At 45.4% G+C, this 27,354-nt stretch overlaps 1 protein-coding gene across 1 annotated transcript in view; it reads right to left on the bottom strand.

Annotated features, from left to right (window-relative positions):
* Positions 1-27,354, bottom strand: part of CD164L2 (CD164 molecule like 2) — a 194,258-nt gene that overhangs the window by 82,426 nt on the left and 84,478 nt on the right. The window contains exon 3 of the mRNA XM_073563990.1: positions 22,610-22,660. Within this exon, the coding sequence (XP_073420091.1) occupies positions 22,610-22,660 (51 nt within the window). The remainder of the gene's footprint in view (positions 1-22,609; positions 22,661-27,354) is intronic.

Below are 27,354 nucleotides of genomic sequence, written 5' to 3'. Positions count from 1 at the left end.
GCACTTCATAAAGGGGCTGCAGATGCAGGAGGCCCTCTTTCTGGGTGGGGGCCCTAAGCAGCTGCCTTGTCTGCCTGCCTCAAATGCCGGCCCTGGTCGTGTGTGACAATGGCTGGAGCCTGGTGGTGGCTCTGAGGCAAGGTGAGCTCACACACATACCATGCCTGGCCCATGTGGTTAACCTAGTTGTTCGACAGTTTCTCAAAACCTACCCGGAGTTGCTGGATCTGCTTGTCAGAGTACACTGCCTGTATGCCCATTTTAGAAAGTCAGCTACAGCATCTGCCACCCTTGCCCTGCTTCAGAAGCGTTTGCAGCTTCTGGCTCACTGACTGTTGTGTGAGGTCCCCACGTGTTGGAACTCTACACTGCATATGTTGGAAAGGATATGTGAGCAGAAGAGGGCAGTTGTTGACTACCAGCATCAACAAGACCATCGGTATTCAGTTCAGACTCCACACATAAGACCTCAAGAATTGACATGGATGTCAGACATATGTATCATCCTCCAAAACTTTAGCATCACCATCCTGCTTCTCTGTGTTCTGAAATGCTCTCTGTTCATAATCAAAGAGGATGCATTGCAGGTGGAGAACGATGAGATGGAGCAAGGAACCATACATGGTGATTACACACAGACCAGATTCATCTCATCCCAATGTGGATTGGGTGACGATGAGGAAGAGGAGGAGGAGGAAGAACAGGACCTAGTTTCATGCGCTTTAGATGGTACTACCTGCACAACTATCATACCGTCTGTTCAGCATGGATGGCCTGAGGACAGGGAGGAGGAGGAGAAGGAGAGCATGGTCAGTCGTCCTCTTGGTGAGGACACGGAAGTCTTCCCTGTTAGCAGTCTGGCATGCATGGCTGAGTTTATGTTACGCTGCCTTTCCCTTGACCCTCGCGTTCTCAAAATTTTGGGTGACAGTCATTACTGGTTGGTGACACTTCTAGACCTACACTACAAGGAGAACTTTCTATGATTTATTCCAGAGGCAGACAGGTCTATGAAAATAGGGCAGTACCAGAGGGCCTTTGTTGCAGAATTAATAAAAAAATTCTTCCCATCTGAAAATGCTGGCGGCAGAGGTCACAGTTTGTTGGACAACCAAGGAGTATAGGCGAGAGAGACACAACTCCATACCAGCAGAGGCAGGGGAACACTGGCAAAGTTCTGGGAACGTTTTCTCAGACCATCCCATTGCACTGGCCCTGAGGCACAGGGTGCTCTTATAAGGAGTGCAAAGTTTTGGAAAATGCTGAGGGAGTACCTTGCTGACTGTACCAACGTCCTCTGTGCCTTATAATTATTGGGTATCCAAGCTGGACACATGGCATGAACTGGCTCTCTACGCCTTGGAGGTCTTGGCCTGCCCTGTTATTATAACAGATAAGCGCATCTGCCTGGGCCAGACTTCTCTACACCACCGAATGATAGCACCGTAACATAAATTTAAATCCAGTGTCGTTTTTTGGGAGGTCTATTCCCATGCACCTCTTCACACCCACTATTGAGTGTATGCGTCCCGATTTTGGCTATCTGCTGTTGTCCTCCTCCTTCTCCTCATCTTCATCATCCACCACCACTATATCACCAGGGTGACCGTGGTCCATGTGTCAGGAACACCACACTACACTCGCTCACTGAGCCAGTGCGCATGTCCTGAGTACAAAAAAACGTGCTCAAAGATACCTGTGGAGCAGGGTAGCAGCGGTGACAATGCATGCTTCAAACTATCAGGACCTGAAGCATGTGACTGCTGGGGGCATGGCCTAAGCTCCACAGAGCTAGGAGCTGCAGGGAAACTCCTAGAAAGGTAACTACAGGACAAGTTACCAAGGGGAATAGACAGGGGCGGAAACCAGATCAAGCCTGGGTCAATGCACGAGATACCAGGACAGTACCAAAGGGTTAGACAGAGCGGATAGTCAGGACGTAGCAATAGATCAGAAAACCACAACGGGCAATAGACGGTACAATAGGGGCAAATGGTAGCAGAGTAACAATAGCCAAGCCAGGAGGTCAGAACCAGAGAAGACAATAGTACCTAAAACATGAGACGGAGTTCAGAGTGAGGGGACAGGCCGGGTCATACACGGGACTCAAACAAGCAATGCAGTACACGCACACCAGGGGGGTCGGTCAGACACACAGCCAGAATAACAGTATAGCTGACAGAGAATGCTAGTCTGGAGTGAGTATAAAAACCCCTCCCAGATCCAAAGAGAGGCCGGCAAAAGTTAACCCTGTGAGAACAGGACATTAACCATGTCCTAACCATGACAGTACCCCCCTCTTAATAGAGGGCCACTGGACCCCCAGGTTTCTCAGGGTATCTGGCATGAAAAGCCCACACCAGTCGATCAGCGTGCACCGAGCTGGCCGGAACCCACGACCGATCCTCAACAGAATATCCCTTCCAATGGATAAGGTACTGAAGTCTCCGGCACACCCACCGTGAATCAATGATACGCCCTACCTCATACTCCAGTTGACCCTCTACCAACACTGGTGGAGCCACAGATGAGGGATCTTCTCTAACTGTCCCCACAGGTTTTAATAGGGACCTGTGGAAGACGTTAGAGATTTTGAAGGAGTTGGGCAACTGTAATCTGTATGCCACCGGGTTGATCACCTCTACAATCTTGTATGGGCCAATAAATTTGGGGCCCAACTTCATAGAGGGTATTTTAAGCTTAATGTTACGCGTGGACAACCAGACTTTTTCCCCCACTGTCAACGCAGGAACCACTCCCCTCCTCCTGTCTGCAAAATGTTTGAACTTCTTCTGGGCTTTGGAGATGTTCCCCTGCACCTCCTTCCAGAGGGTTTTTAATTGTTGTACCATCCCCTCGGCACCAGGGCAATCCGAATCCATACGGGAAAATTCCCCAAACTGCGGAACAAACCCATAATTGACCTGAAAGGGAGACTTTCTGGTAGACTGATTAATCCGACAGTTGAATGCAAATTCTGCCATGGGTAATACCTCACACCAGTCTTCCTGTCTGGAGGAGGCCAGGCATCTCAGAATCTGCTCCAATGACTGGTTGGTGCGTTCAGTTTGTCCGTTGGATTCCGGGTGATAGGCAGAGGAGAATGACAACGTGACCCCCAACTTCATATAAAACGCTCTCCAAAACCTGGCCACAAATTGCACACCCCTGTCCGGCGCCACGTTCACAGGCACTCCATGCAGTCGAACAATGTGCTGTATAAACAAGCGGGCCAAGGTTTCAGCAGATGGTAATGCAGGTAATGGCACAAAGTGGGCTTGCTTAGAAAATCTATCAACCACTACCCATACCTACCCATACCACAGAGTTGCCCTTGGAAGGTGGAAGATTAGTGATAAAGTCCATGGACAGGTGTGTCCATGGTTTATCCGGAATTAGCAAAGGCACCAATTCCCCGGCCGGCCGGACCAGAGAGCTTTTAGAGCGCGCGCACACCCCACAAGTATTCACAAACCTTTTTATATCAGTACCCATAGAGGGCCACCAAAAACCCCTAGCTACTGCCCCCCGGGTAGCTGCAATACCAGGGTGTGCACTTAACACAGAATCATGAAATTCTTGAAGGAGTGTGGGACACAATTGTTCAGGTACAAACAATTTACCTGGGGGTTTATTCCTGGGAGCTTGTGCTTCCAGAATCTCTCTCTGTAACTCAGAGGAGATTTCAGCTACAACCACTCCAGGTTGAAGAATGGAGGAAGGAGGTTCTGGAGGGGACACAGAATCAAAACTTCAGGATAATGCATCCGCCTTTACATTTTTAGACCCTGGTCGGAATGTGATGGTAAAATGAAATCGAGAAAAAAAAAGTGCCCACCCAGCCTGTCTGGGGGTCTATTTCTTAGCAGACTCGATATAGGCCAGGTTTTTATGATCAGTGATGACCGTAATGGGATGAGCGGCCCCCCAAAAAAATGCCTCCATTCTTTGAAGGCCAATTTAACTGCTAACAATTCCCTGTTACCGACATCATAGTTTCTCTCGGCCGAAGAGAACTTCTTAGAGAAAAAGGCACAGGGTTTGAGGTTAGTCAGGGTAGAGGGGCCCTGTGACAATACTGCCCCCACCCCCCACCTCCGAAGTGTCGACCTCGACGATAAAAGGTCTTGACGAATCGGGTTGTAGCAACACAGGGCCTGTGGTAAAACACTTCTTTAATGCCAGGAAGGAATTTTTTGCGGCCACGGACCAATTTTTTACATCTGCCCCTTTTAAGAGTGAGGTCCGTCAAGGGTTTATGGTGCAAGTGTGACTGACTGTCCTCAGAGTAACTCAAGATGTCATCCAGGTAAATGACTATGTAACGATCAATCAAGTCAGAAAAAACAACATTAATAAAGTTCTGAAAAACCGCAGGAGCGTTAGTGAGGCCGAAGGGCATAACCAGGTTTTCAAACAGCCCCTCAGTTGTCAGGAACGCTGTTTTCCATTCGTCCCACTCCCGGATCCTTATAAGGTTACAAGCCCTTCATAGATCGAGCTTAGAAAACCATTTGGCCCCCATGAGTTGATTGCATAGATCAGGAATCAACGGGAGAGGGTACGTGTTCTTAACAGTAATTTTGTTCAGTTCTCGAAAGTCGAGACACGGTAGCAACCCACCATCTTTTTTCTTTACAAAGAAAAACCCTGCTGCCACGCGTGAGACCGAGGGCCGAATATGCCCCTTGCGAAGGCTTTCTTTAATGTACTCTTTCATAGCTTGGCGCTCAGACCCGGACAAATTAAACAAACGAGCCTTGGGTAATTTGGCTCCAGGTACTAAATTGATAGCACAATCATATGGTCTATGTGGTGGGAGCGCCTCAGCCTCGCTTTCGGAAAACACATCTTTAAAGTCTCTCAGGTACTCCGGAATACCCTCCAGACCGACAGATGACACAGATTTTATCGGATTGACAAAAGGAACCGGGTTACAATACAGACCAATATCATTACATCCCCATCGGGTGATCTCCCCCTTCACCCAATCAATAAGAGGATTGTGGCGTTGCAACCAGGGCATTCCCAATACCAGTCCTGCAGGCAGATTATTCATAATGAAGCAACTTAAATTTTCAACATGAGTGGAACCCACTTTCATAGAAAAAAACTTCAGACATAAAACAAATTCCATCCCGGGTAAGAGGGGATGAATCCACAGCCACAATTTTAACAGGGTCTTTTAACCTGACTGTCCCTATCTTATTAAGAGTCACAACTTGGGCATCAATCAGATTAATGGAGGAACCACAGTCGACAAAGGCGGTGGTCGTAACAGGACCGCCAGCAAGTTCCAATTCAAACTGGAGCACCATTTTTATACGTGAGAAAAAATGTACCTGGGAGTCTGGACAACCTCCTCGATTGTTGCCCAGACTCAGTCGTTTCTCTGAAGAAGGGCAGGAGGGGCAATTCCTTTTCCAATGTCCAGAGGCTCCACAGTAAAAGCATAGTAGGTTGTCTCTACGGTGCCTTCTCTCTTTCTCCTTAACCAAGACTGACCCAACCTCCATGGGCTCAGATATAGGTGCAGTATCACACAATTTGGGGTACAAGGGAGACTCTTGTTGCATCATTCCTCTAGCACGGAGTCTCCGGTCCATATGGACCACCTGCATCATGGCGTCCTCCAGGGTATCAGGAGGTGGATGTAATGCCAGAGCGTCCTGCAGATGGTCAGACAGGCCCCTGCGAAACAACCCTCTCAGGGCGGCATCATTCCAGGATGCTTCGGACGTCCAACGTCTAAACTCTTAGCAGAACCATTCAGCAAAGTGCCTCCCCTGTGTCACACTCATCACCATATCCTCTGCCAGACGCACTCTATCAGGCTCATCATAAATGTGCCCCAGAGCCTCAAAGAACAAATTCACAGACATACGTTCAGGAGCAGAGGAAGAGAGAGAGAAAGCCCATGCCTGTGGAGCCCCCCGAAGTAGGGAAATAATGACCCCCACCCTCTGGAACTCATCCCGGGAGGAGCGGGGCCTTAGAGAAAAAAAAAGCTTGCATCCTTCTCTGAAAGACCTGAACTCCTTTTTATCCCCTGAGAAATGGTCTGGCAATTTGACCAGAGATTCAGGGGCGCTATTGACACATCTCTACCCCCAGAACTAGAAGCCGCTGCATCAACAGCCCCCTGCACAGTAACCACCAACTGTTGCTGGGTATGGGCCATCGTGCGCTGTTCCACATTGGGTTTATGGAACATTTGGGTCAGGTGCTTGACCTGATCAGCCAAAGCTTGTATGGGATCCATGAGGATAACACACTTTTTTTTTTCCTGCAGAGAAAAAAAAAAAGAACTGAAACGGTCAGCTATAATGTCAGGAACACCGCACTACACTTGCTCACTGTGCCAGTGCGCATGTCCTGAGTACAAAAATCCGTGCTCAAAGATACCTGTGGAGCAGGGCAGCAGCGGTGACAATGCATGCTTCAAACTATCAGGACCTGAAGCATGTGACTGCTGGGGGCTTGGCCTAAGTTCCACAGAGCTAGGAGCTGCAGGGAAACTCCTAGAAAGGTAACTACGGGACAAGTTACCAAGGGGCATAGACGGGCGGAAACCAGATCAAGCCAGGGTCAATGCATGAGATAGCAGGACAGTACCAAAGGGTTAGACAGAGCGGATAGTCAGGACGTAGCAATAGATCAGAAAACCAGAACGGGCAATAGACGGTACAATAGGATCAAACGGTAGCGGAGTAACAATAGCCAAGCCAGGAGGTCAGAACCAGAGAAGACAATAGTACCTAAAACGTGAGACGGAGTTCTGAGTGAGGGGACAGGCCGGGTCATACACGGGAATCAAACAAGCAATGCAGTACACGCACACCAGGGGGGTCGGTCAGACACACAGCCAGAATAACAGTATAGCTGACAGAGAATGCTAGTCTGGAGTGAGTGTAAATACCCCTCCCAGAACCAAAGAGAGGCCGGAAAAAGTTAACCCTGTGAGAACAGGACATTAACCATGTCCTAACCATGACACATGATGCAACACCCACAGAATTTTTATAAAGGGTGTTTATGATGCCCATAACAAAAATTTTTATACAGTATATTCATGAATACCCTCCAAGGGTAACTGTCCGTCAGCCCGTACACTTAGTGTATGGGTATTACAAGTATAGGAGACCCGCTCCTTTATAATGGGAACATTATGTATGAGGCCTTCCTACACGTCTCGTCAAAGGGGTTTTGGGGTGCGTACAAATTTTTGGCAACCATTGCATTCACTGCATAGGCAAACAGTATGGGAGACCCACTTCCTAATAATGGGAAAATTGTTTTATGAGGCCCTTCTCCACATCTCTTCCAAGGGGTATTAGTACGCCAAAATTTGTGCCAGCTACGGAATTCACTGCATAGGCAAACAGTATGGTCATCCCACCCCTTTTTGGGCCTCTGCCCCCTGTTGGGACCCCCAGTATAGAGTGGGCTGCTTTCCCACGGAACTTTCCATCCCCTGGCATCTCTCGACCAGTCCAATAAGTTCATCGGCATTACGGGGACCACCCTGGGCAACCCAAGTCTGTACGGGCCTCGGCAATGAGTGCACAAACCGGTCCATCACCACCTGTTCTACCACCTGTGCAGGCATACAGGACTCTGACTGCAGCCATTTGTGAACAAGATGCAACAGGTCAATAATTTGGGAGCTCGGTGGTTTGTCCCGGTGATACGCTGTACCCTGAGAGTCATTGTTATGCCCCAGCGTGCAAGAATCTCCGTTTTTAGCTTGCCATACTCTTTAGCGTCCTGCAAAGCTAAATCATAGTATGCTTTCTGGGGTTCCCCCGTCAAGTATGGCACCAGTACCTCTGCCCACTGCTTTGGCAGGAGTTTCTCTTTCTCAGGGACACTTTCAAACACCATCAGGAAAGCCTCAACATTGCAATTTTCCATTGTAGATTCTTCAGCCTCAACACTGCAATTCGCCACTGCCCGGTCATCAGCCTCAAAACTGCAATTCGCCAATGCAGGGTCTTCAGCCTCAAAACTGCAATCCGTCAATGCAGGGTCTTCAGCCTCAAAACTGCAATTCGCCAATGCCGGGTCTTCAGCCTCAACACTGCAATTCGCCACTGCCGGGTCTTCAGCCTCAACACTGCAATTCGCCACTGCCGGGTCTTCAGCCTCAACACTGCAATTCGCCAGTGCCGGATCTTCAGCCTCAAAACTGCAATTCATTGCATAAGCAAACAGTATTGTAGTACAAACTTCCTAATAATGGGAACATTGCTTTCAGGTGACCATCCTTTATGTCTGTTCAAAGGGTTATTGTGGTGCGTCTAAATTTGGGGCAGGGCAGGCCTTGCATTCACTTCATGGGCAAACAGTATGGGAGTACCAACTTCGTAATAATGGGAAATATGTTGTAAAAACTTAAAAAAGAGAGAGGCTATCCAAATTGGTCTCTGAAAAGAGCTGTTCAAATTGTACAGCAAAAAAAGCGAGGCGATTTTTTTGCATCTAAAAATTATTTTAATAATATTTCTGAACAGAAAATGGTGTTGTCCATTCAATATAGCCCTCAATTGCAGGCCATTAAATCCATTATCCAGAAACATCTTCCTATATTATATGAGGATAAAATTTTATCAACTATAATTTAACTGGATGTCATATTGTTGCAAAAAAAGCACTTAGTACCGGTAATTTAATTTCTCCCAGTTTATTCAATTCACCTAAACCACAAAAGACCTGGCTGAATTATTCTGGTTTTTATAAATGTGGTAGTTTGAGCTGTAGAACTTGCGCACACTCTGCGGTTACTTATGTTTTTTCAAATAGTGACAATTCGAGTCAGTATAAAATATTACAGTATATCAATTGCAACTCTAAAAATGTTGTTTATTTAATTGTACAAGTTGTAATCTTAGCTACGTAGGATGTACTACTCGTAATTTAAAAATCAGAATTTCGGAACATATAACAGATATTGTCTCAGTGGGTAGTTCCAATCGCAATATGTCCTTTGTGTCACGATAATGTGAATATGATCTATGATTTCCGTTAATAACACACTTTCCAGAACTTTCTGCTACAATCATAGCTGCACAGAGACAAGCAACCCCCCTCCGTCCCCCTCAGCACTCTCCACACACACTCATTGTAACGAGAGATTCCATTGAGTGATCTCCCTCCTCCCAAAGGAATGTCTTTGTCTTCAACATGTGCTTGGCTCTTCCATAGCCTAGCGTTAGAGTCTAATCATTTGGACATAATGCAACGTGAGTTTATGTTAGAAATATGAAAATTACATATCTGGGACGTGTGTCGATGGAGCTTCTTAGCCTGTGTTTTTCCCGGTTCCAGTGCCAGCAGAATACGAGAAGTGGGTTTCTCCTGAACCGAGTTGAATAGACAGTCCGTGTTTGGAGTCAATAGGAAACTAATTTCAAGGCCAGATGAGTGATGGTTCTGGCGTTTTTCTGCTAGGTTCCCCAGCTCAGTTACGTAGCCAAGAAGTTTTCAAAACCAAAATTGCAACTCAGAGAAAAGGGGAGGACACCAGTAACTCAGCCCTTCAGTGATGTCATGACCCAGAACTATAAAGTACGGTCACTCAGGCTGGAGCTCAGTCTGCTTGGGGAAACAGATACAGAGCCACTCTGTCATGCAAGGTGACATATGGCTCCTCCCACCAGCCTGGTTTGCCTGAGATGATCTAAGCAATTGTAAGCGTTTTTCTTCTTTAATCCTGTTTTTTTTGTAATTGCTTTGTACATACTTTAATTGTTTCATATTGTAAAATCTTTTTATACCTTCTGTAAACACTGCCTACCTTTTTGGAGTAAAATATAAAATTATTAGTTTCGTCTTCTCCATGCTCTATAACAAATTTACACGTGCCTGAAGTTAATTACGCTACTAGTTTGGGTTGGCTTTGGACCCCCTTTAGTCATTGAAATATTAATAGAGTAATCAGAGCTGGTGGCAGCGAAGTGTGTTCTGGGCTAGGTGGGTAGCGCTGGCAGCGATGGAATGTTTTTTATAAGCTATTGTTTGGCTGCGGAAAGAGCATTTATAATTCCCTCACTGCAGCGTGCCTGATAGCCAGTCCACAGTGACGCGGCCCATCCAGTGACCAAATATCCTAGGTGCAGTTCCCTGACTGACCTGAGGGTAAGGGGGCGCCGGAGAGCTACGAGTTCCAAAGCAGAACTAGAAAGTGGGATATACATAAATCCCAGCAGTTTGTAATATATTGCTAAGAGCAGTGAGATAGCAAAGATAAGCCCCTGCGGTAAATTGATAGGTCAATAGCCTTGATTGCTGTTTTCATCACATTGTTGGCAGTGGTGGGATAACTAAAATAAGCCCCCTTGCACATGTGATAGCCGTGTGCTGGCCAAAGGTACCCCTCTTCCCTGACATTTGGTGGCAGAGCGGTTGGATCATAGAGCATTAGTGATCTGGGTTGAGCAATCATTCCTCTCACTAAAACTTGCATGGTTCCTCTGAGGACCTTGCAGCCATAGTTTGGAGAATGAAACTCAGTATTTATTAGTCCTGAGACAATTGTGTGTACTTGCGATCACTCCCTCCCTTCTCTTTGTTTTTCTATCCTATCTTTTATTTGGCAACCATGGCTACGATGGGAGAAGAGTGGTATAAGCAGCATAAGAAAGATGCTCTTATTGCCCTTTGCGGGTTGTGGCGGATTGACACCACAAACAAAACCAGAGACCAACTGGTCGTGGCTCTGGTGCTATGGGAAAATGCCCAGAGCCCAGCGGGCGCAGAACCCGGCCCAAGCGGAGATGGTGCTGCAGTCGAGGTCCACACACAGAATGCTGGCTCCACATGCAACCAGGGTGGATTGGACCCCTACCTGCAAGAGGCCTTGGGAGAACTCCCTGCCAAAGACCGTGATGGACATCTGAGGCTGATCCAGCAATACTGAGCTGAGTGGGAGACCCAAGCTGAGCGTGAGGCTGAGAGAGCCAAGCGCCAAGCTGAGAAAGCCGAGCGGGAGGCCCAAGCTCAGAGAGCCCATGAACTGGAGATGGTCCGGCAGGGGGGTACACTTTTTTTTTTCCTGCAGAGAAAAAAAAAAAGAACTGAAACGGTCAGCTATAATGTCAGGAACACCGCACTACACTTGCTCACTGTGCCAGTGCGCATGTCCTGAGTACAAAAATCCGTGCTCAAAGATACCTGTGGAGCAGGGCAGCAGCGGTGACAATGCATGCTTCAAACTATCAGGACCTGAAGCATGTGACTGCTGGGGGCTTGGCCTAAGTTCCACAGAGCTAGGAGCTGCAGGGAAACTCCTAGAAAGGTAACTACGGGACAAGTTACCAAGGGGCATAGACGGGCGGAAACCAGATCAAGCCAGGGTCAATGCATGAGATAGCAGGACAGTACCAAAGGGTTAGACAGAGCGGATAGTCAGGACGTAGCAATAGATCAGAAAACCAGAACGGGCAATAGACGGTACAATAGGATCAAACGGTAGCGGAGTAACAATAGCCAAGCCAGGAGGTCAGAACCAGAGAAGACAATAGTACCTAAAACGTGAGACGGAGTTCTGAGTGAGGGGACAGGCCGGGTCATACACGGGAATCAAACAAGCAATGCAGTACACGCACACCAGGGGGGTCGGTCAGACACACAGCCAGAATAACAGTATAGCTGACAGAGAATGCTAGTCTGGAGTGAGTGTAAATACCCCTCCCAGAACCAAAGAGAGGCCGGAAAAAGTTAACCCTGTGAGAACAGGACATTAACCATGTCCTAACCATGACACATGATGCAACACCCACAGAATTTTTATAAAGGGTGTTTATGATGCCCATAACAAAAATTTTTATACAGTATATTCATGAATACCCTCCAAGGGTAACTGTCCGTCAGCCCGTACACTTAGTGTATGGGTATTACAAGTATAGGAGACCCGCTCCTTTATAATGGGAACATTATGTATGAGGCCTTCCTACACGTCTCGTCAAAGGGGTTTTGGGGTGCGTACAAATTTTTGGCAACCATTGCATTCACTGCATAGGCAAACAGTATGGGAGACCCACTTCCTAATAATGGGAAAATTGTTTTATGAGGCCCTTCTCCACATCTCTTCCAAGGGGTATTAGTACGCCAAAATTTGTGCCAGCTACGGAATTCACTGCATAGGCAAACAGTATGGTCATCCCACCCCTTTTTGGGCCTCTGCCCCCTGTTGGGACCCCCAGTATAGAGTGGGCTGCTTTCCCACGGAACTTTCCATCCCCTGGCATCTCTCGACCAGTCCAATAAGTTCATCGGCATTACGGGGACCACCCTGGGCAACCCAAGTCTGTACGGGCCTCGGCAATGAGTGCACAAACCGGTCCATCACCACCTGTTCTACCACCTGTGCAGGCATACAGGACTCTGACTGCAGCCATTTGTGAACAAGATGCAACAGGTCAATAATTTGGGAGCTCGGTGGTTTGTCCCGGTGATACGCTGTACCCTGAGAGTCATTGTTATGCCCCAGCGTGCAAGAATCTCCGTTTTTAGCTTGCCATACTCTTTAGCGTCCTGCAAAGCTAAATCATAGTATGCTTTCTGGGGTTCCCCCGTCAAGTATGGCACCAGTACCTCTGCCCACTGCTTTGGCAGGAGTTTCTCTTTCTCAGGGACACTTTCAAACACCATCAGGAAAGCCTCAACATTGCAATTTTCCATTGTAGATTCTTCAGCCTCAACACTGCAATTCGCCACTGCCCGGTCATCAGCCTCAAAACTGCAATTCGCCAATGCAGGGTCTTCAGCCTCAAAACTGCAATCCGTCAATGCAGGGTCTTCAGCCTCAAAACTGCAATTCGCCAATGCCGGGTCTTCAGCCTCAACACTGCAATTCGCCACTGCCGGGTCTTCAGCCTCAACACTGCAATTCGCCACTGCCGGGTCTTCAGCCTCAACACTGCAATTCGCCAGTGCCGGATCTTCAGCCTCAAAACTGCAATTCATTGCATAAGCAAACAGTATTGTAGTACAAACTTCCTAATAATGGGAACATTGCTTTCAGGTGACCATCCTTTATGTCTGTTCAAAGGGTTATTGTGGTGCGTCTAAATTTGGGGCAGGGCAGGCCTTGCATTCACTTCATGGGCAAACAGTATGGGAGTACCAACTTCGTAATAATGGGAACATTGCTTTCAGGTGGCTATCCTGTACGTCTGTTCAAAAGGTTATTGGGGTGCGTCCAAATTTGGTCGACCCGAGCAATGAGCACCTGAGCATTTTAGTGCTTGCCTATCACTAGTTCTACGGTAATTTTTTAACTGAAACATCACCATTATGAGCTATTAAATAGCACTTATTTTTCATGGCTATATGGTGTGCTGACTATTGTTCTGAATTATATTAAAGAGTTGGTACAGTATATACATCTCATATATCTTTACACATCTAACACCTAAACATCTGTAATTTCTATTCTGCATTCTTTTCTGGTACCTGTCACACGGATGGTGTACGTAGAGGGTGCACACTGTCAGCACACCGATGGCCCACAGGTATACGGATACCACCTGTACTGTACTGGAAATATCAGGATGTGTGAAGGAGGCCTTAATAGTTTTGGAAAGTGATGATGCAAGGAAACTTACTCTCTTGATAGTACTCTAAGACATTGCTTCTTTACTTTGAAAAAAGCTAGCCTGTTCCTGGTCCTTATAAAAAATTTTTAGATGACTTGATAAAACACCTTTGTAATTAATTTTTTGGACGAAAGGAAACGTGATGTTGATCCCAAAAAGGGATTTGTTTTCATTTATAGAAAAGAAACCATTACTTCTTCACTTTTTAAACAGCTAACCTGTTCCTGATCCCTAAATAGAAAGATAGTTTTTCACAAATCCCCCAAAAATTGTTTTTTTCATTTAACAAAGAAAAAAAGTTCTTGACACTGCCCAAAAAGTGACATTTTTTGCTTCCCAGGGTGTGAAAAGGTAACAAATTACTCAATTTGCACAGTCTGTAAATACACACCGGCAAGGCAGGCATTTGACCATTGAAAAGGAAACATTTTGGCCTGTTTTTACAATTTAATTAGGCAAAATAGTCTGTTTTTTTCCCTGGCCAAATAGGTTGAGGTCATGTAGACATTAATAAGGCTCTGTTTGCATTAAAGTAGTTGCCCCCAAAACTTTAACAGATGTGTTGGGGACATGTGTTTGCTACACTTACTATGATAATAAATACAGTGCTCAAAAAAATAAAGTGAACACTTAAACAACACAATATAATTCCAAGTCAATCACACTTCTGTGATATCAACCTGTCCAGTTTTCAAGAAACATGGAATGTGAATCCATTTTGTCTGCTGATGTGCAAATGAAACAGAGCTATATCTGCCATACCAGAATTTGTAGATTTGAATTCTAATCAATTTAATTTACGGTTTACCCACAAACTTGATCTTTCTTCAATTTCCTTCTTGGATTTGTTACTGCAGGGTAATGTTGGTTCATTTATTACCACTTCTACTCATTCAAAGCCTCTGTCTGGCAACAGTATTTTACATGCGAGTAGCAGTCATCCACTCCGTACAATCAAACCTGTTCCAGTGGGAGAATTAACTAGAATTTCTAGAAATTGTAATAATCCTTCCCAATTAAAAAATTAAGTGGAAATATGTTGTAAAAACTTAAAAAAGAGAGAGGCTATCCAAATTGGTCTCTGAAAAGAGCTGTTCAAATTGTACAGCAAAAAAAGCGAGGCGATTTTTTTGCATCTAAAAATTATTTTAATAATATTTCTGAACAGAAAATGGTGTTGTCCATTCAATATAGCCCTCAATTGCAGGCCATTAAATCCATTATCCAGAAACATCTTCCTATATTATATGAGGATAAAATTTTATCAACTATAATTTAACTGGATGTCATATTGTTGCAAAAAAAGCACTTAGTACCGGTAATTTAATTTCTCCCAGTTTATTCAATTCACCTAAACCACAAAAGACCTGGCTGAATTATTCTGGTTTTTATAAATGTGGTAGTTTGAGCTGTAGAACTTGCGCACACTCTGCGGTTACTTATGTTTTTTCAAATAGTGACAATTCGAGTCAGTATAAAATATTACAGTATATCAATTGCAACTCTAAAAATGTTGTTTATTTAATTGTACAAGTTGTAATCTTAGCTACGTAGGATGTACTACTCGTAATTTAAAAATCAGAATTTCGGAACATATAACAGATATTGTCTCAGTGGGTAGTTCCAATCGCAATATGTCCTTTGTGTCACGATAATGTGAATATGATCTATGATTTCCGTTAATAACACACTTTCCAGAACTTTCTGCTACAATCATAGCTGCACAGAGACAAGCAACCCCCCTCCGTCCCCCTCAGCACTCTCCACACACACTCATTGTAACGAGAGATTCCATTGAGTGATCTCCCTCCTCCCAAAGGAATGTCTTTGTCTTCAACATGTGCTTGGCTCTTCCATAGCCTAGCGTTAGAGTCTAATCATTTGGACATAATGCAACGTGAGTTTATGTTAGAAATATGAAAATTACATATCTGGGACGTGTGTCGATGGAGCTTCTTAGCCTGTGTTTTTCCCGGTTCCAGTGCCAGCAGAATACGAGAAGTGGGTTTCTCCTGAACCGAGTTGAATAGACAGTCCGTGTTTGGAGTCAATAGGAAACTAATTTCAAGGCCAGATGAGTGATGGTTCTGGCGTTTTTCTGCTAGGTTCCCCAGCTCAGTTACGTAGCCAAGAAGTTTTCAAAACCAAAATTGCAACTCAGAGAAAAGGGGAGGACACCAGTAACTCAGCCCTTCAGTGATGTCATGACCCAGAACTATAAAGTACGGTCACTCAGGCTGGAGCTCAGTCTGCTTGGGGAAACAGATACAGAGCCACTCTGTCATGCAAGGTGACATATGGCTCCTCCCACCAGCCTGGTTTGCCTGAGATGATCTAAGCAATTGTAAGCGTTTTTCTTCTTTAATCCTGTTTTTTTTGTAATTGCTTTGTACATACTTTAATTGTTTCATATTGTAAAATCTTTTTATACCTTCTGTAAACACTGCCTACCTTTTTGGAGTAAAATATAAAATTATTAGTTTCGTCTTCTCCATGCTCTATAACAAATTTACACGTGCCTGAAGTTAATTACGCTACTAGTTTGGGTTGGCTTTGGACCCCCTTTAGTCATTGAAATATTAATAGAGTAATCAGAGCTGGTGGCAGCGAAGTGTGTTCTGGGCTAGGTGGGTAGCGCTGGCAGCGATGGAATGTTTTTTATAAGCTATTGTTTGGCTGCGGAAAGAGCATTTATAATTCCCTCACTGCAGCGTGCCTGATAGCCAGTCCACAGTGACGCGGCCCATCCAGTGACCAAATATCCTAGGTGCAGTTCCCTGACTGACCTGAGGGTAAGGGGGCGCCGGAGAGCTACGAGTTCCAAAGCAGAACTAGAAAGTGGGATATACATAAATCCCAGCAGTTTGTAATATATTGCTAAGAGCAGTGAGATAGCAAAGATAAGCCCCTGCGGTAAATTGATAGGTCAATAGCCTTGATTGCTGTTTTCATCACATTGTTGGCAGTGGTGGGATAACTAAAATAAGCCCCCTTGCACATGTGATAGCCGTGTGCTGGCCAAAGGTACCCCTCTTCCCTGACATTTGGTGGCAGAGCGGTTGGATCATAGAGCATTAGTGATCTGGGTTGAGCAATCATTCCTCTCACTAAAACTTGCATGGTTCCTCTGAGGACCTTGCAGCCATAGTTTGGAGAATGAAACTCAGTATTTATTAGTCCTGAGACAATTGTGTGTACTTGCGATCACTCCCTCCCTTCTCTTTGTTTTTCTATCCTATCTTTTATTTGGCAACCATGGCTACGATGGGAGAAGAGTGGTATAAGCAGCATAAGAAAGATGCTCTTATTGCCCTTTGCGGGTTGTGGCGGATTGACACCACAAACAAAACCAGAGACCAACTGGTCGTGGCTCTGGTGCTATGGGAAAATGCCCAGAGCCCAGCGGGCGCAGAACCCGGCCCAAGCGGAGATGGTGCTGCAGTCGAGGTCCACACACAGAATGCTGGCTCCACATGCAACCAGGGTGGATTGGACCCCTACCTGCAAGAGGCCTTGGGAGAACTCCCTGCCAAAGACCGTGATGGACATCTGAGGCTGATCCAGCAATACTGAGCTGAGTGGGAGACCCAAGCTGAGCGTGAGGCTGAGAGAGCCAAGCGCCAAGCTGAGAAAGCCGAGCGGGAGGCCCAAGCTCAGAGAGCCCATGAACTGGAGATGGTCCGGCAGGGGGGTACCCTCCACAGTCCAGAGCAGTGAGCCCAGCAGCGCTCAGATACTGAAGCCCCAGCCAGAGCATTTTCCAGTGAAAGAAAAGAATGGTGACTTGGACACTTCTCTGCGGGCCTTTGAGAAAGCTTGCAGACAATACCAGCTGCCTATGGACCAATGGGCCAGGTACTTGACCCCAGGGCTAAAGGGCAAAGCTCTGGAGGCATTTGCTTCTCTCCCGCAAGACCAAGATGATGACTATGACTCCATCAAGCAGGCCTTGATTGCCAAATACCGGCTAACCCCTGAGGTATACCGCAAGAAATTCAGGAACCTCCAACGTGGCCCACATGACAGTTATAGCGATGTGGTGCGAGGACTCAGGACCCACTTTGACTAGTGGATCCACCGACTGTCAGCATCCTCCTTTGAGCTGCTGAGGGACCTGATGATCAAAGACCAGTTCTTACATCTTTGCCCAGCAGAGGTCCAACAGTTCACACAGAACCGAGAGCCAACAAATGCGGACAAAGCAGCGCAGATCACTGACACCTATGAGGCCAGCTGGAAACCGGAGACACAGAAGCCAGTCATCGCCAGCTGTAGCTGTAAGCCTGCAACCAACCCCAGTGCCCCTGCCAGCTGTCACTCCGGAGGCCATGTCTCTTTTGCCAACACCAGGCCTACTTCAGACACTCGCAAGTGTTTTTCTTGCAATCGGACTGGTCATATCAGTGCCACCTGTCTCCGAGCCCAATGCATCCATTCTTTTGGTGTGTGGGGTGTTTGGGAGGGACGATGACAATGTGCAGCATGTCCGTGTGGGGCCCCGTCTCGCTAGAGGCCACAAGGACATCAGGGCCGAACGAACCCTCATCCGACCCGGACTGGTGGCCCCTGAAGAGATGATTGATGGGAAAACCCTAACTGTCACCGAGATTGGGGGCGTTCGCTGCCCCTTGCCGATGGCCCAGGTTTTCATTGATTGGAGTGCCAGGAGTGGGGTGAAGGAAGTGGGAGTGCCTGAAAACCTGTCCACTGATGTTTTGTTGGGGACTGATTTGGGGATGATGGTTGCATACTATGTCCCTGACACCCCTCCCCAACCGGATAATATGGGTAATGCTAACCCTGATGATGTTGATGATGGGAAACTGAATGTGTTACCTGACAATGCTTTATCGAGTAATGATGCATCTGATAACCATTTTTTCCCTAGGAAAGATGCTGATAATGATGTAAATGTGCCGGTTGAACCTGATAACCATTTTTCTGAAAAGGTTGATGTGTCTACAGGTACAGGAGTGCTCAGCCACGTCGCCCTGCAGAGTGAGACAGCTGAGGAACTGCACAGACCAGGGCTCATACCACTGAATGCCCGCTCTCTCTCCCCATGGGCAGACCACTACTCAAACAACACAGGGTGAGGGTAAAACAGTGTGGCAATAATTTATGGAACCATCAACACACAATAGCATACAGAACAGTTCCAGAAAACACCAAAGATGGTGCAAATTACAGAGTCTCACCCTTCCGCTGACTCGCTGAGATTAGAGCTGCTTCCAGTGCAAAATACCCCCACCAGTGGCTCTGCGCTTTTGGCGGACCCCCACCACGAGGAGGTAACTACAAGCTTAGGAACAGAGCAGTGAGGTATGTGGCCAGGTGACCTGTTTGTCCCAACCTGGATTCTTTAAAACATTTTTGGGGTTTCAGTGATGATTAGAGTTGAGCGACTTTGGTCGGATCGGGTTTCATGAAACCCGAATGAAACAAAATTTGAGTCGGATGAAACTGGTCCAACTAGGGCAAAAAAAGTCAGCGTTTCGTCAATGATTTGCATTGGGGTCGGGTTTCGGACGAATCTGCGTCTTTTTTTGCCCTAGTCGGACCAGTTTCATCCGACTCAAATTTTGTTTCATTCGGGTTTCACGAAACCCGATCCGACCAAAGTCGCTCAACTCTAGTGATGATCAATGAAGCAGTCCTGTGTTTGTCCAGCTGGGGCCATAGTCCCCTAAGCTGATAATCTGCATTGTTCAATTTATGTAATCTATTTGCATAGTTTTTCCTCCTCTGTTTGGAATGCAAACCATCTGGCATTCATGGGCAGTGAATCTAATCAACATATCAGCAAACATTGGCCATGCGTCACTGTTTTGCAAAGAGAACAGAAAATAAACTGTAGGAGGTAATATTAGAGGTAAATATTCGTCCTGCAAAAAGTGTCAATTCTTCAGACAACAGTTTATGATTCTGGGCCTGTCTGGCATAATTAAGGGGAAATGCTGTGTTGTCACAATAGGCAATTAACAAAACAACCCCTATAAAAGGAGAGGTTCTGTAGGTACTGACCACAGACCATTTCTCTGTTCTCATCCCTTTGGCTGTTTTGGTCACTTTTGCATTTTGTCTCTCACCCTTATAGGTACAGTAGCAACCCGCAGAAGTTGCTCAGGTAGTACAGCTCATCCAGGATGGCACATCAATATATCTGTGTCAGTATAGTGGCAAGAGCATGGAGCAGATACCAGGAGACAGGCAGGTACACCAGGAGACATGGAGAAGGGTCATAGGAAGGTAAACAACCCATCAGCAGGATGGCTACCTCCTCCTTTTTGCTAGGAGGAACAGGAGGAGCAGTGACAGAGACCTGCAAAATGACTTCCAGCAGGCCACTAACATCCATGTATCTGCTCAAACTGTCAGAAATAGACTCCATAAGGGTGGTATGAGGGTCAGATGTCCACAAGTGGGTGTTGTGATTACACCACAACATCGTTCAGAGCAATTGGCATTTGGCAGAGAACATCAAGATTGGCAGATTAGACATTGGCGCCCTGTGCTCTTCACGGATCAGAGCAAGTTGACACTGGTCATATCTGACATATGTGATAGAATCTGGAGACGCTGTGGAGAGTGTTCTTCTGCCTGCAACATCCTCCAACATGACCGGTTTGGCAGTGGGTTAGTATTGGTGAGGGAAGCATTTCTTTGGAAGGCCGCATAGCCATCTATGTGCTAGCCAGAGGTAACCCAACTGCCATTAGGTACCAGGATGAGATCCTCAGACCCATTGTGAGACCATATGCAGGTGCAGTGGGTCCTGGATTCCTTCTAAAGCATGGCAATGCTAGGCCTCATGTGGCTGAAGTGTCTCAGGAGTTCCTGCATAAAGGCATTGATGCTATGAGTCCAGTCTGCCTATTCCACAGATCTGAATTCAATCAAGCAAATCTGGGACATCATGTCTTGTTTTAGTTTTCCCTTTATTTTTTTTGAGCGGTGTTAGTGCAGCTTTCCCCACAGACAGCAAAGCTCTCCAATCCATAAAATACCTGCTGATGCAGGAGTATGTGACCAGACCTGTCCATCAGTCTCCTCCAATAGAAAAGCAGCTTTCCCATGTAAGGTGTTTAATATGACTAGACTAATGGACTGATCTGGTTAACTGCACCTCCACTATCAGATATTTTATGAACTGAACAGTTGCGATGTCTGTAAGCAAAGCTTCATTAACAAGTAAAGGAGAAGTATATGAGGAGAATAGAAAATGTACACAAAATCATGTCAACACATCTTTTAAAGTAAAGCTAGATACCGTTATACCGTTAACTGATTTTTTTTAGCGATCAATAGAAAGTGAAACAGAGGTTATAGAAAGGAAATGGTGAAACATTTTTAATGAAACCCAATTGCAAAATTGATTTTAGCCCCAATCGCATTTGGATATTTAGTGCAAATCTGCTGTCTCATATAAAACATCAAGGCTGACTGGGGGTATGTTATATAGCCCTCTCTTTCTTATTAACCAAAGCACATAGCTTCAGGTAAGAGCAGATCCCGCAATGAAAGACTAAGGACTCATACTCACTGGAGAGAAAATCGGACGAGTGCAATCCAATTAAAAATCGGATTGCACTCTGACCAATGTTAGTCAATGGGTGACATCTCACTTGCGATTTTTTTCCCAACCGAAATCAGACTGAGAAAAAAATCGCAGCATGCTGCGATTTGCTGCGATTTTCATGTGAAAATTGCCAATGCAAGTCAATGGGTGCAATTAAAAAAACGGACCAAAAACGGACCATCCATTTTCCATCCATTTTAAATGGATATATTATCATTATGTGTCATAGAACACTGTAAATGGTCCTGTAAATGAATGTAGAAAAATAGTTGCTGAGAAAAAAAACGGATTGCATACGGACGGAAAACAGATGGAAAGATTAAAAATCGCATAGAAATTGCATGACACTCGCATAGCACTCCTCCCTTTTTTACAGTCTAGAAATCGGACCATTTTTTTTATCGCAAATGGGGATGAGCCCTAAGGCTGTGTGCCCACGTGTGTTTTTTATCCGTTTCCGCCGCATTTTTGCCACAGCGGAAACGCTTAAAAAACGCTAATAAAATGCATCCCCATGCAACTCTATGGGATTCCGCAGTTGCTGTGCCCATGCTGCAGATTTTTCCGCTGTGGAATCGCATAGCAGTAAAATCCGCAGTATATTCATTTTTTCTGTGGAATCGTGGCAATTCCGCCGCAATAAGATTGCATTGAAACGCTCACTTTAAGCATGTGGCTATGCCCACCATGAGTAAAGTGAGCGCTTCATGTGTGGATGGTACCCAGGGTCTGGAGGAGAGGAGACTCTCCTCCAGGCCCTGGGTACCATATTCCTGTATAAAATAGAATTAAAATTAAAAAAAAAATAAATCGGGAAATACTCACCCTCTGTCGGCCCCCGGAGTCGTCCCGCCTCTTAGCCACGCTGCCGGCATCTTCCGTTCCCAGGGATGCATTGCGCGAATGACCTCTGATGACGTAGCAGGCCTCGCATGATTCTACGTCATCAGAGGTCATTGTCACAATGTATCCCTGGGAACGGAAGTTGCCGGCAGTGTCGCTGAGAGGTGGGCCGACTCCGGGGGCCGACAGAAGGTGAGTATATCTCTTTTATTAATTATTATTTTTAACATTCTATCTTGATGCTGCATAGGCAGCATCAATAGTAAAATGGTGGTCACAGTTGTCAAGCACTATGCTTCACAAGTGTGACCAACCTGTCAATCACTTTTCCAAGCGATGCTTCAAATCGCTTGGAAAAGCACAAGCATTCTGCAACCTAAAAACAAATGCAAAATGCTTGTGTTTTGGGTTAAAAACGCATGCAAATTCCGCATGCGTTTTACCCGCGGTAGGGAGTTGCTGAAATGCTGTGGACATTTCGGCAGCATTTCTGCAACGTTGGCACTTAGACTAAATGCTGCCACGTTCATTCATAACAGCTGGACAGTAGTATTAGAGAAATATTTTCAGCCACACTGTAGAAAGTCACCTTCTGGGGATAAATCTTCTGGCTCTGCTGACCTGTTTTCAGGAACGGACACTGAAGAAGAACAAGAAAAACAATTTAATTTATTTATTTTATTTTACAAGATCAGATACAGATCTGTGGTTATAGCATTAGCCTGAAGAGGTTATATTTTGTTGTTAGGAACTTTTGAAGAATAAGTTAACTTTTTATGCTTTCTATGACCGTATATATCCCGAATATCAAAGAGAATGAACAGCACTTCAGACTTTATTATGCTAATTTAAATAAACCCTGTAGTGAAACGGAGCGCACCAGACCATCGGGTGATCCCTTTATAAAAAGATATATAAGATCCAGGTAATCTGTTCACCCAAGTGAGTTGTGTAGGCACAACTCGTGTGAAAGCTCAATAACAGTTGTTGCTGCCCAATGGCTGAGGATGAAGCCCACCAGGATGATTGAAGGAAGAGACAATTTACAGTTTGGGCTGTGCTAAATGAAAAGATGATCCTTGATCCAACAGAAGCAGTTTTTATTCCACATAGCATTTCCATGCCAGACTGGCATCTTTCTCAAGTGTAAAAACCAATGCAACTGAATCGTGTTTAAATAGAAACTTATAGCATAATTAGAGTTTGTGAGACGCTGATGACAAAATAAATATTACATTTGATGACACAGGAAGGAAAAGCAGTGGAAATTCTAAATATTTCAATTTATACAGTTTCAAACCATAAGTGGAATACACAGAAATACATGCTCTTAACCTCATTGATATCCTGCCAAAGCATGTATCAATGGTTGTCTGAGAAATGCTCTGCCACGCTTAGGGTATGCCCATCTCCAATATCCTACCCAAATATGTAGTAAGTGTAATATTATTAAAGGGAACCTGTCACCAGGATTGGCAAATATGAGATACAGGGCTCATATACAGCAATCTATAATGCTGTATATCTGCCCACAACTCGACCTGTAAGAGAAGAAAAATAACTTAATATACTCACCTGCAGGGCAGTCCAGTCCGAGGGGTGTAGCTATTTTGGTCCGGCACCTCACATCTTTTTGCAATGCCGCCCTCCTGCTTGTTCGTGTGGATGACGCGTCCGTCCATCATCCACACAGTCTCCTCAGCACTGTGCTTGAGGGCAGAGCAAAGTACTGCAGTGCACAGATTCAGGGCTCTTTGTCCTTTCCCGACACCGGTGCACTGCAGTACTTTGCTCTGCCCTCAACAGGACACCTGCGCAGGAGCGCAGTGTGTTTGGATGCTGCAGGGATGCGTCAACCACATGAAGCAAGCAGGAGAACGGCATCGCAAGCAAATGGGAGGCGCCGGACCAAGACCTGCGAACCTCTCAGAATGAACCACCCAGCAAGTGAGTATAATAAAAGTTAGTTTTTTTTCTCTTATAGGTCAGATTGGAGGCTTATATACAGCATTAAAGAATGCTGTATATCAGCCCTGAAAGGTGATGGACGTATCTCATATCGGCCAAACCTGGTGACACGTTCCTAATAATAATAATATTAGCAAACATCTCCAATTAGAAATGTAATATAGTTCTTCTGATTTGCTATATCGCTTACCCCATGTGCAGGGCATTGCAGTATCTTAGTTATCCATATTACATATTGGAATAGGATTTTGGAGATGGGAATAACCCTTTAACCCCCCTCTGACATAAGACGTACTATTCCGTCCATGTGCCCTGGGCCCGTATGACCATGGACGGAATAGTACGTCTCAGCGATCGGCTGCGCACACGGGTGGTGTGCGGCCAAGTGTCAGCTGATTCTCACAGTTGACACCTGACACTAAGTGCCAGGAGCGGTCACAGACGAACACGATCACAGCATTCTGGGAGCAGGCAGAGGGCTGACAGCCTCTCTGTCTTTGGATTGGAGACCATGCTGCGTGACTTTGGGTCCTGATCACTGCTATGGTAACCCAATGTCGTCATAATGACATCTGGATTACCAGAGATGAGAAACTTCCTGTCATGTGCAGTGCATGTCAGGAAGTCTCTCAGGTCAGTGCACACGAATTGCAGCGCTGACAGCTACTATAGCACGCAAATGCTGCGTCATCTGCATGCTATAGAAGCAATCAGCCTGCAAAAAATGAGTGTCCCATAGTGGGACAAAGTATAAAAGATAGAATGAAGTAAAAAAATTAAATAATTGTAAAAATATTAAAAAAATAATAAAAAAAATCTATATTTATTCTATCACTGAATAAATATTTGAATAAAAAAAATCTAAACAATAAAAGTACACATATTTGGTATCCCTGCGGCCGTAATGACCCGACCTATAAAACTGTACCACTAGTTAACCCCTTTAGTGAACACCATAAAAAAACAAGGCTAAAAACAGTGCTTTATCATACCACCAAGCAAAAAGTGGAATAACATGCGATCAAAAAGACGGATATAAATAAACATGGTACCGCTGAAAACGTCATCTTGTCCCGTTAAAAACAAACCCCATACAGCTCCATCAGCGGAAAAATAAAAGTTATAGCTCTCAGAATAAAGCGATGCATAAATAATTATTTTTTATACAAAATAGTTTTTATTTTATAAAAGCGCCAAAACATAAAAAAAGATATAAATGAGGTATCTCTGTAATTGTACTAACCTGAAGAATAAAACTGCCTTATCAATTTTACCACACGCAGAACTCCCCCCTCCAAAAGAAATTCATGAATTGCTGTTTTTTGTTCATTCTGCCTCCCAAAAATCGGAATAAAAAGCGATCAAAAAATTTCACGTGCCCCAAAATGGTACCAATAAAAACATCAACTCGTCCCACAAAAAACAAGACCTCACATGACTCTGTGAGCCAAAATATGGAAAAATTATAGCTCTCAAAATGTGGTACTGCAAAAACTATTTTTTTGCAATAACACCAATTGACAGCAGCGAAACATAAAAACCCGCTATAACGCCTCTTTCACACGTCCTGATAGTTCCGGTACTGGAGATGTCAGTGTTTGTGTGTGTAATACTTGCAGCACACGTGTGGCATGCGTGTGCCGGATCAGTACCACAAGGACTGGCGCCAGGGAAGAAGCGTTACAGTAAGCGCTGTTCCTTGGCACCGGGTGCTGAATACGGCTCTCATCATTCTCCCCTGCTCTGCCGGCGATCGGCACAACCAGGGGAGAATAATGAGAGCCGTGTTCAGCACCGGGGAACAGCGCTTACTGTAACGCTTCTTCTACGGCGCCGATGCGTGTCACATGGATGACATCCATGTGTGTTATGCGTATGCATGTGTGCTGGATATTTTGTGGCCCATGCTGACATTAAAAAAATGGACATGTCAAGTGTTTTGCCCATGTACACATGGTCTGTGGAAATATACTGACATGTGCACAGACCCATTCACTTGAATAGGCAAATAGCGCTCCATTCTTCCTGAATCTCTCCGCATGGCTGCCCAATGGTATAAAATTCTGTGACACACCCATGGCGTCAATATGATCACTGCACCCCTAGATGAATTCACTGTGAGGCATAGTTCGTAAAATGGGTCACTTATGGTGGGTTCTGCTGTTTTGGCACCTCATAGGCTCTCCCAATGGGTCATGGCACCTGCAAACCATAACAGTAAATTCTGGCGCTCCTTCCCATCTGAGCTCCGCCATGTGCCCAAAAAGTGGTTTACCCCCACATATGGGGTATCAGCGTATTCAGGACAAATTGCACAATAACTTTTGAGGTCCAATTTCTTCTGATACCCTTGGGAAATAAAAAATTGGGGCTGAAAAAATAATTTTTGTCAAAAAAAATATGATTTTTTATTTTTACGGCTCTACGTTATAAATTTCTGTGAAGCACCTGGAGGAGCAAAGTGCTCATCACACATCTAGATACGTTCCTTAGGGGGTCTAGTTTCCATAATGGTGTCACTTGTGTGGGATTTCCACTGTTTAGGGACATCAGGGGCTCTCCGAATGCGACATGGCTTCCGATCTGAATTCCAGCCAATTTTGATTTGAAAAAGTGAAATCGCGCTCCTTCCCTTCCGAGCTCTGCCATGCGCCCAAACTGTGGTTTACCCGCACATATATGGGGTATCAGAGCACTCAGGAGAAATTGCTCAACAACTTTTGGGGTCCAGGTTCTACTGTTACCCTTGGTAAAATAAAAACAATTGGATCTGAAGTAAAGTTTTTGTGAACAAAGTTATTAAATGTTCATTTTTTTAAACATTCCAAAAATTCATGTGAAGCACCTGAAGGGTTAATTAGCTTCTTGAATGTGGTTTTGAGCACCTTCAGGGGTGCAATTTTTAGAATGGTGTCACTTTTGGGTATTTCCCATCATATAGACCCCTCAAAGTGATGTAGGTAACAGCAGGTTCACAGGATGCAGTGACGAGACGCGAGACTGGTTGAACTTTGAAAAGCAAACTTTTATCATTTAAAGCCGCTAGGGCTATACTAAGCAACCAAAAAGGGATAACAACAGTTGTCCTCACAGGGACTCAGTACAATCAAACACTATTTGAAAAGAACATGACTAACCCGGCGGAGGCCGGTTACTATGGGGCCACGGTATGGCCGTCTACGGGTCCTTACACTCTATAATGTCACTTATCCGTCCTGACGTCCCTCGGCATCTCTGTGGAAGCTGCGTTGCTGGTGAAGCTGCTTTGGCGTCTTTGAGGAGGCTGCTGTGGCATCTTTGATGAGGCTGCTGTGGCGTCTTTGATGAGGCTGCCTTGGCGTCGCAGCTGCTGGGTCCAGCTGCTGA

The sequence above is a fragment of the Dendrobates tinctorius genome, unplaced genomic scaffold, assembly GCF_039654945.1.
Source record: "Dendrobates tinctorius isolate UK_male_01 unplaced genomic scaffold, ASM3965494v1 ptg000015l, whole genome shotgun sequence".
NCBI lineage: Eukaryota > Metazoa > Chordata > Amphibia > Anura > Dendrobatidae > Dendrobates > Dendrobates tinctorius.
This window is presented reverse-complemented; position numbering and strand designations above follow the sequence as displayed.